Genomic DNA, 11520 nt, shown 5'->3' on the forward strand with positions numbered 1-11520 from the left:
TCAGTACGGATAATTCTTTTCCTCGTATCAGTCAAAGTGCTGCACTGATTTTTCAAATTGAAAGTCTTCAATTGCCTCGAATCATTTTATTTGCAGCAGCTTGTACTTCTATTATGAGACACGGTCTATTGCATCAGTACGGATAATTCTTTTCCTCGTATCAGTCAAAGTGCTGCACTGATTTTTCAAATTGAAAGTCTTCAATTGCCTCGAATCATTTTATTTGCAGCAGCTTGTACTTCTATTATGAGACACGGTCTATTGTATCAGTACGGATAATTCTTTTACTCGTATCAGTCAAAGTGCTGCACTGATTTCTCAAATTGAAACTCGTAAATTGCCTCGAATCATTTTATTTGCAGCAGATTGTATTTCTATTATGAGACAAGGTGTATTCCATCAGTACGGATAATTCTTTTACTCGTATCAGTCGAAGTGTTGCTCTGATTTCTCAGATGGAAACTCGTCAATTGCCTCGAATCATTTTATTTGCAGCAGCTTGAATTTCTATTTTGTCAAATTCAATATTAACTTAAGTTCTTTATATATACTTTCTCGAAATTAGCCAAGAGTGTAAAAAAGTTCCAGGTCAAATTATAGTAAAAATTACTAACACACTGTGGGTGACCGTATTACGTATATTCATCCTGTATATTCATTTAATTTCGTATATTCATTCTGAATCCTGCCGTATATTCATACAGAACTTTATGATATTCCTATTAAGAATCCGATTCAGAAATTTTTCAGTCTGTTAAATTACTGATTATATTACAATGCATTGTGAAGGAAAGTAATCGTCTCAATAAACTATAAGAACCTTCAGACTGAAACTTTCCTTAATAGCATCCGAAATTTTCAAATTTGTTGCATACGTTTGTTCTTTACACGTTTGAACTTAAAACAAGTAATTTTTTATTTGTTTTAAAATAGAAAGAGTTATAGATTGAATGTTACTTTTAAGAAAAGTGCACTGAAAACAGCTAATATACGCAAAAATAATTGTATTTCCAAACAAATTCAAATGTAATTATTTGATTTAATTTGGCGCAAAAGGCAAGTGAAAAAGAAAGGATACGAAACAATTAACAAAAGTGGACTTTTTAACTTCGCCTTGCACAGAAGCTATAAGGAAACTAAGGTGACAAAAAGCACAAAAAAATACTGTAAGCAGTAAAAATTACTTCTTTTGCGAAGCCTCGCGTAAAAGCTCGCAGTGTATCTACCACTTCAAAAATATAATTCCAATTCACTAGTACAGTGTTTCCCAAAGTGTGGTACGCGTACCCCCAGGGGTACGGGAATAGTTTAACGGGGGTACGCGTTCTTATGCGAAATATCTTGCAACAAATTAAAATTTAAATTTTTTTTATTTAAAAGCAAAGCTAGCCGCGAAAATTTACAATTACGTATTTTTCTATTGGCTATTTTTTGCAGATTTTACAGTTAATAATTAGTGGTGTCGACAGCCAGTCGTGATTTTTAACTTTTGTGGAAATTTTTATAGTAAAAAATACATTCATTTTTCTTAGTGGTACACAGCTTTTCGAAAAATTTAGAAAGGGTACACAAAAGTGATATGTTTGGGAAACACTGCACTAGTATATAAGACATGTTAACTAGATTCTATGGTGGGGTACCTTTTCATAGATGAAGGTTGACATAGTCAATAACTCCCCCTCCACATTGGTGACCCGGACGTGATGTGAACACCCCTACCATGACAGTAACTCCCACTTCAATTTGAACACTCCTGCATCGATGGATGGTCCACATTGAACAGTTGACTTGCTGCTTGTGACTGCGATATTATCCACCTCCTCATGCTGTTGCTACTCAGTCTCGATCAAACACAACGCCGGCCTGCATACACTCGACTGCTAATGGCAACACAGGAGCCACCACGGCAGTGAACTTAATACAGCTCTCACGATTGGCAAAAGTACGGTGATCTTAATACAGCTCTCCCGGCTTCTCACAAAACAGCAATGAATTACTAGTGGAATTTGTTCATCAAATTCTATCACAGATATAATTCTGGTGGGGGAGTACTGTAGTGTATCTACCACTACAAAAATATAATTCCATTTCACTAATATATAAGACATGTTTACTAGATTCTATGGTGGGGTACCTTTTCATAGATGAAGGTTGACATAGTCGATAACTTCACCCCCACAAGCTAAATACGTAAAAACGGGGGAGAAAAATAAAAAACAAATAAAAATATCGAAAAAAGAAAAATGATCTCAAGTATGCCTGCAGTGTTTCCCAGATTACCCAATAAAAAACTGCACTGTAAAAAATCCCAGATTACATAACGTTAATTCCAGTTTATATAACCGTAACGTCAAGTACGGGCACTTTAGATGCATTATCCATAAAATCCAATTTTATCATATAATATTAAACCGTAATTTTTATAGTAATTATTAAATTACAGTGATTCAGAAGTTTTAGGGTAAATATTATTGTAAAAATCATAGAATATCAGACTTTATATTCCGTAACACGTTTTGGTGAAAATGGTTAGTATGGTAAAAATGTCAGCACCCTAAGTGCCGGTACTTTTCACTGTAACTTGAAACGAAATTTTTCACAGTGTGGCGAGTCTACAAAATTAAGAGAAAAAAAAACTATGATTGCTTCTGACATTTGATTATGATTTTTGTAATGAAAAATAAACTTCACTCTTTGCGTTTTAGATGGACGAATGCGCCGAAAAACAAGAAGATGCTCCTGTTACGGTAAGATTCAAGTTTTAACCTTTATAAAAGTACGGTTAAGTTTAAGTTCACTGACATACTAAAAAATAAAAATAAATTCCTCTTATTACCGAATTTTATTTATAAATGGCTAACAAGTCGATATTGTCTAACTAATACGCCAAGAGTAGCTACCAACACGAGAGCTGTTAGACATTCTAATTCAAAAAGGCACTGAACCATAGTCATTTCTGATTGACTTACACGAAAAAAATTTGATTCTTTGAACAGATCATGAGTAAATTTCAGCAAAATTCAGCAAAAAACTGTTATAAGCAAAACTAAAAAAAAATTCACAATTCAATCTCATAATATCTTTTTGCAGAGCCATAACATGGTGCGAAATACGCTGAAGAGTAAAAAAAACTGGTACAGGCATGAGTATGCAAATAAAGGGGTATGGTGACAATCAAACTACAGCGCTGTGATCGGCAGCGAGTGTCTGGCACAGATCTTAGATCAGTTACTGCTGCTACAATGCCAGGTTATACAGATTTAAGTGAGTTTGAACGTGGTGTTATAGTCGGAGCACGGGAGATGGGACATAGCATCTCCGAGATAGCAACGAAATTTGGATTTTCGCGTATGACCATTTCACGAGTATACCGTGAGTATCGGAAATCCACCAAAATCCCCAGACATGAAGATTATTGAACATATTTGGAATGCTTTGCAACGTGATGTTCAGAAGATCTCCCCCACCCCCTCTTACTCCCACTGGTTTAGGGACAGCCCTGCAGGATCCATGGTGTCAATTATCTCCAGCACTACTTCACACATTGATCGAATCCATGCCACGTCGCGTTGCGGCACTTCTGCGTGCTCGCGGAGGCCCTACACGATATTAAGCAGGTATACCAGTTTTTTTGGCTCTTCAGTGTATTTGAAACCATGAGGTCTTACAAAGATTGATATGGTTCAACATAAAACCAGATTACGGTTTCATAAAATTTGTACATTATGATTCTGCACGCTTTAAAATTACATATAGTATACCTCACTATAAAATTATCATAAAAGTGCAAACTATACAAAAACACTTAATAATGAATTGACTATAAAATGAAAAATTTTAAGCTTTGTTTGCTTTAAATAGCTGTGATTTTTAAAATATTACATTTCTGAATTGGAATAAAGCTTTTTAGTAGTCATTATGCGCACTTATATAATTTCACTGTTCCATAAACGCTTTCAAACTGTTTTAAAATCTTTGTCGTATTGAAACTTCAAAAACTATATTTTTAAGATAAAAAGAGGAACAAAAAAAATCAACTGAAATATATTTTGTGCTGTTTTGAACTTAAAGTGTTGCTATTAGGTTTGTTTAGAACTTAATAGTTTTAGTTTACCACTAATTTCAATAGAAATTCAGGTCTCATTAAAATCAGGATTGATTACAGCTACTTTTGACAAAATTTTTGACCTTCATTACTAATGATTTTTTAATAGGTATGTATAAAATTCATTCTATGCATTATTAAAGCTACAACAGTAAAATGCAATCTCTTAAAAATTATAAATAAGTCAAACGAAAATTAAATACTTTACCAGTGACTCAGCTCCTCTGTGTGCTGCTCTCGCTAACATCTGCATAACTATGTTAAAATTACTGCGCATTTCTGATAAAAAAAAATTTTTTGGTTATGAAATCAAAATATAGAATATTTTTGTTTCATTTTATAACTGTCGCTGAACAGCCGACCCAATTTTTTGGTTTGCGACTACTAGTATTCAACTCCGTAGCCTTGTCAATTTGAACCTAATCTAGAAGACAAGGGAACTCCTGGATCAAGTATTGGGAAAAATTCCCCTTCGTAGCATAATTTTTGATGGAACTAACCAGCATTTGCCTTACATGGCAAAGAAGACCACGAGAACCCCCCACGGTTAGCCCGACGGTAAGGGGACTCAAACCCATGATCAGTTTATCACTGAGGATGTTTCACTCCAGCACTTTGGTTTTTGCAAGCTGAAGCGGAATTCGTATCTACCAGCCATCGCTGGGATTCGAACTCGGGTCACCTCATTAGCCTTTCACTTGGTAATGCTTAGGTTCATATGGTAGCAGCTTAAAGGAAATTCTGGTTTTAAGAATTATAGCTCTTATTTCCACACATTCAGTAAAATATTAATTGAGATTAAAATTTTACCGAATAATGGTTACCACGTTAAAATTGCAAAATTTTAATAAATTTCAAAATTGCATCGCATGCAATAAAATATTATTGTATTATTAATTTTACCAAAATCATTACCATAGCATTTTGATAAATAAAAAAACTACTGAGCTTTTTGGTGTTCCCGTAGAGTCAGAAACAGCGCAAATTTTTCCATATTCTAGTAGTTTTGACCATAGGTTTTTTTAAAGTTTGAATCTGCACTCGTATTACTATCAGAAATCACTACGTATGGTCATTGAATGCAGACTCATCGTAGTATACTTGATATGAATCGTGATAATTTTTTGAAAATAATGTTCTAAAACCACGCAACGTTTAACTCATAACTCTAAACTGTCATGTAACGAGGCAGAACAGTTTTAGGCCCTTTACTCTTATATAAACTTGTAAAATGATTAAAATCAAAAAAAAAAAAAAAAAAAAAAAAAAAAAAAAAAAAAAAAAACTGTGTAAAAAATAGTCAAAATTAATTTACTATAGTATTTCTGAATCAAAATAAATATTTACAAATGCACAATATTTACATATGCAATATATAAATATGCACAACATTAATCAATAAAAATAGCTTATTCTAAAGATTTATAAATATTTTCTTACAAATATTATTGCGAATTTGTGCGTTAGAGAACATAATGGAGTCAGAATAAAAGAATCTCGTTCTAGAATGCTATAATATTAATACGAATACAAACCAATATCCATTGATTTTGGACTTCATTACTCATTAAAGTTTCATTAAAAACATGAAATTCTATTAAAACATGCTTTTTTCAGAACTATTACATTACACTTATTATGTGACCGACTTTAAGGGTTCTACGGTTCTAAAAAATCCAAACAGTGTAATTCGTACTTAACTACTTTAAAAATAGAACTTTATTAAAGTGTATATATATTTTGTTAAGAACTTTTTTAAAAGTGTATATATGTATATTTTTCTTATACATATATTTAAAATGTTGAGAAAAAAATTAAACTATTGGGCTAAGTCTATGGTTTCTCCAAATAGAAGAAGAAAACTTTCCCCTCTTAAAATAAGTATATTATAACTGGATACAATTATGGGGAAAGTTTCTATTAATATTTCTAAAAAATCAGTCAAAATGTGCGATCGTGCAAATAAATTTTAACTATAAGACTTGGTACATTCGAGCAGAAAAATCTGCCAATTTGGGGTGGCTAATTAATATTAAAAAAAAAATTAAATTTAAAAAAGGTTCATTACTAATGTCGGTAAAAGCAAAAAAGGGATTAAAATCATCGGTAAACAGTTTATTTGTCCAGTGAAACTGTAAGGCGTTCGTTTCTTGTTAGGAATGATAGAAAAGATTCCTTCTTAAAAAGTTTAAAGATGCATCGAAATAAATTATTATCTACCTTCTTTGATTTTTATTGATCTCATCAATGATTGGTTACTGTTCGAAAACATTTTTGATGCATAAAACTTCTAAATATAATTTGTGACCAACGAAAATGTGTGTAAAATTTTGTATTTCTTTATTTAAAAAAAATGAGATTTAAACATACAATTTAAGCAGAAAAAGAAAATATTAATGTTATGTAGACTGTAAAAAATTTCGGTTCAAATTACAATTAAAAGTACCTGTACTTTTTACCGTAAAATCAATTTTTACCGAAACATGATCCGGAACAAAAAAAAACCGCATTTACCGTAATACAGTTTAGTAAAAAAATATTTATTATTGCAGTAAAATTTAATATCCTTTATTGCAGTAATAATACCGCATTGCCGGAGCACGCATGTGGCAGTAATAATTATTGTAGAATCACTCTGTTTCTATAAATATGACTGTAAAAATTACGGTAAAGTATTTGACAGTAAAAATGGATGTTATATATGGATGATGTAAGTGCCGGTACTTTATACCGTAATTCGATATGGCACTTTTTACAGAGCACCACCGTTGCTTTTTATAAGTTTATCTTAGTTATTTTATTCTCCGCGCTCTATTTTTTGTTACTTCTCTGATAAAATATTTGTCCGGTTTTGATTTTACAAACCAAAGTGCAAAAATGGCAGAAAATTATTTACTTCATTAATATGTTCTCATCATTTACATAATTGAATTTTTTTCCCTTTTCAGGAGGATCAAAATTCTTCTGTAAGTAAATATAACTTTTTTGTGATTTTACTAAAAATATGCACAATAAATTAATAACATTTTGAATAGGATAATTGGCGCTTTTGACACTTTAACGAATAAAGCAAAAGTGGAGTTTCAGAGTTAAGAGGACCATGCAATGTTTTGAAAACTGTACGAAACGCGTGTTTCAAAATCATGTTGTGGTCAATTGTAAAAACTATACAATCTAATAGCATCAACATTATTTTAATAAAATATTTCCTAACAACCTATAGCTCAAATCTGGGCATATCTTTATAGTGTTATTCTTTGGATTTTAAAATATTTAATTTGTCATACAACCATTTTCCATACGTGGCTCAAGTAAGGCATACTGTAAAGAATACCGCATTAAATTACGGTAAAAAGTACCGGCACCCATGATGGTGTAATTTTTACCGTAAAATAACTGAATCACTCTGATTCAATAAATATTACTGTAAAAATTACGGTATAATAGTTGACAGTAAAAATGGATGTTATATATGGATGATGCAATAGCCGGTGCTTTATACTGTAATTCAATATAGCATTTTTTTCCAGAGTACCACCGTTGCTTTTTATAAATTTATCTTAGTTATTTTATTCTCTGGTTCTCCTTTTTTTTTGTTACTTCTCTGATCAAATATTTGTCCGGTTCTGATTTTAAAAACCAAAGTGTGGATTATTGCAAAAGTGGCAGAAAATTATTTACTTCAATAATATGTTCTCACCATTTACATAATTGAATTTTTCTCCCTTTTCAGGTGGATCACGATTCTGTAAGTAAATATAATTTTTTTGTGATTTTACCAAAAACATGCACAATAAATTAGTAACAATTTGAATAAGATAATTGGTGCTCTTGATAATTTAACGAATAAAACAAAAGTGGTGTTTCAGAGTTAATAGGACCATGTGTTGTTCTGAAAACCGTACGAAACGCGTGTTTCTAAATCTTGTTGTCAATTGTAAAAGCTATGCAATCTAATAACATCAACATTATTTTAATAAAATATTCCCTGACAATCTATAGCTCAAATCCTGGCATACCTTTATAATGTTATTCTTTGGATTTTAAAATATTTATTTTGTCATGCAACCATTTTCCATACGTGGCTCAAGTAATGCATACTGTAAAGAATCCCGCATTAGATTACGATAAAAAGTACCGGCACCCATGATGTCGTAATTTTTACCGTAAAATAAATGAATCACTCTGATTAAATGAATACTACTGTAAAATTTAGGATACATAATTTGTAATCCTGAAACCGATATTACGATTGATGCACCGAAAGTGCCTGTACTTTATCACATAATTTTAACAGGAATTGTTTGCAGTTCGATGAGAAATAGTGTATTCTATTGCAATAGTTAAAATTACATTCAATTATGAATAATTGCAATTCTTATTATAAATTTAATCCAAAACTAGAACTGCACTATGTGTGATCTATGTATCACAACAAATTTCTTGATATGCATGATATTCAACAATGACCCCCTTAATATATATTTTTAAAAATCTTGTCAAAATGAAATCAAAAGAAAAGTGTTGTATTTACGTAAGGGAAAAGCAAAAACGTTATCAAAACTTAACTTATTTCATCTAAGAAAATCAGGATTGAAAGCATCAACTTCTATTTGAATGTCGATAAAAACAAAGAGGAGATTAAAATCGAATACGATTTTTATCTCATATCTAAATCATTCACGTCGAACAAATCGGAACATCTTCAAATTAAATCAGACCATCAAAACAGATTTTGGTATTTTTTACCAGGCCTTGCTCACAATCGATTTCAATAGTGTTGAAAAAGCGCAAACTATCAACACTGGTAAAAAAGATTTCATCGCACATGAAACTAGCACCTCTGCTTTTCGGAAACTTTTTCCATTTATTTTTAATTTATTTTATCATTTATTTCAAATTTATCATTAATAATAATTTTGCAATCTGTATTTCTTCTAGGACTGTTTTGTGAATGTGTTGAATAAATACAATTTGCCAGAACTATCAAAAGAGTATTTTTCAGTTAAGCAATCATATCATTAAAACTACTAACTTCTTGAAATCTGTTCCATTTGATATAAAATTATGTTGAAAATTGTCAAATGAATAAAAGTTTGTATGAAATCAAAATAAACTCTTAAATATGTATTTGTTTTTATCTCGTTTGCTTGAATATAAATGCCCTAAAAAATCTATGTTTAAGTTATAAAATCAATAATATTTTTTTTAAATCCACGGAAAGAAAGATTTTAATTCGGCAATATAATTAATATTTTTTATTATAAAAGTTTCAATTCGGAGGATTTATTATTTGACATTTACTATCGATGAAAACTGTCGATGAATTTCTGAAATTGCAAAATTGTAAAGTTCGATTAATTTCTCAATTTTAAATGCACTTCCAATTTTCAATGCCAAAATTATTTTTACCCCAGTCATATCAGATCATCTTGATGCCCTGGAATCTTGCCTTATTCATATGAAGGCTGATTTCCTTGCTAATAGCATTAGTTCCTCACCACTTTTACAAAGCGTGTGAAAATACAGTTTACTCTGCTTTGTCCCTTTCGACCATTGTGGATTTTTTGTTCTGATTTTTATATTTTTTCTCTCTCGGCTACTGCGGTATTTCTAGTTATGTTTCGTGTCATTATTTTTTCTTTTCTCTTTGGAAAATTTACGCTTTATGTGTCAAATCACTTTAGTTTCTTCTTTTCACGTCTGGTAAGTCTTGAAAATGGAAGCCTGTTTTTGAGAGCTTGAAACATGTTGACTGTCCAATTTGAATAATTTTGAATTGAATGAGGTTTTAAATCAAGTAATATCCTACCGCTTTAGTTTTTTGGGATTATTTATTTAAATCATATTAATATATCGTATCTAATGAGTTTTAATAAAATATTGCAATTAACAGAGATGATTTTTTCTTTTAACTATCATGACAAGGACTTTTATTAAAAAAAAGAGAAATACATTGATGTTTTTAAGAATGTCAATATAGAAGAAAATAGAGAGCGCTTGAGCAGCAATGAGATAAGTATTAGGTTGTTCATAAAAATAATATCATAATAATATTATTGTATTTATTTCATGAAGTATATTTCATTATATATATANATATTAATATATATATATATATATATATATATTTATTTCATTTATTTCTATTTTAAAATGCGAGTAAAAACGTGCTTTCATAGCGAGTTTGTAATGATCTAGAACAATTTATCTGATACAATTTCCCTGAAGGTCTGTTTCTCTTAAAGTATATAGATATACACAGAAAAAAAATTCAAAAAATTTCATTGTGAAGCATCATCCTCATTAGAATACAATAAAACGGTTTGTATTATCTCCCTTTAGTGGGCATGATGGAAAAAGAAGGTTCGACAAGAATTGTTGAAGAAAAATTAAATTTAATAAAAAATTTAGAATAAACTAAGTGCTCGTTCCAGGCAAAATTTGTTGTTATATGATTTTTTCGTTTACTTTAGCTTTATTCGCAATCAATTTAAAGCCAAATTTCCTTTATTCTTATTGGTGCATTGATCACAAAAGTGATACTTGTGTGAAAAAGGTCCAAAATTTTAAAATGTGTTTTATCTTTCTTTCTTTTTGCCTAAAATGTCACTTTACGTAAAATCCAAATTTCATTTCTTAAGCTACGCATTTATTATTTCACCAAGATCTGAGGTATTTTAGTAGTTTTCGAGTATTCAACTTTTATTAATAATTAATTTTTTTTAAATTTTAAAGTCTCTATTTCAGGTTTAAAAAAACATTCAGAATAAGAAAAAACATGTTGAAATATTTTTAAGAATTAAAGAGAAAAAAATAAAATTATTCAGTAGTTCCAAACGAAAATAATGAACTATATTAATATAGGATTTAAAATAATTACTTTATTAGTTCATGATATCGGTAAGCGGATTTATATTACTTTACCCGTTTCCATTTTTTGCTAAACGAAAAAGTAAGCATGAAATATGCTTATGTACGGTTGGATCATTTTTTTGGACAGTTTTGCTTTTTCAATGATTTTGATTAGTAATTCAAAATTTTATCAACAGATGGCACAATTATATTACAGTAACTGGCACAATTATATTACTATACTTTCCACTGCAAGCCCATCCATTAAAACTGACGATATTTATACAGATGTTGGTTAATTGAAATTGAAAATTATTTTGAAAACTTGGTTTCTATCGCAACTTCCTCTATTCAATATGGACACATACTTACGATTTTTGCAAATAGTTTTTAAATTCGGAGAATATAAATTCTTTAGTTTAAGAGATCAGCAAAGCGTATATTTTTATCTCCTTTTGCAATTCTTTAATTGAGTTTTAAATCCCCGATGTGGACGCCCATTAAATTTCAATTCACATATCGCTTTGTATCAATTTTCAATTAATAAATTCATTGAACTA

The 11520-nt window shown here is 30.3% G+C and overlaps 1 protein-coding gene across 1 annotated transcript in view; it reads left to right on the forward strand.

Moving 5' to 3' along the window:
* The window catches only part of LOC107442344 (uncharacterized), a gene marked incomplete in the record, with an annotated part of 9928 nt that extends 705 nt beyond the window's left edge, over positions 1–9223 (forward strand). Inside the window, 4 exon segments of the mRNA XM_071180512.1 lie at positions 2706–2747; positions 7054–7071; positions 7839–7853; positions 9047–9223. Coding sequence (XP_071036613.1) covers positions 2706–2747; positions 7054–7071; positions 7839–7853; positions 9047–9130 — 159 coding nt within the window.
* Positions 9224–11520: the final 2297 nt, after the last annotated feature.

Source organism: Parasteatoda tepidariorum, chromosome 4 (genome assembly GCF_043381705.1).
Source record: "Parasteatoda tepidariorum isolate YZ-2023 chromosome 4, CAS_Ptep_4.0, whole genome shotgun sequence".
NCBI classification, from domain to species: Eukaryota; Metazoa; Arthropoda; class Arachnida; order Araneae; family Theridiidae; genus Parasteatoda; species Parasteatoda tepidariorum.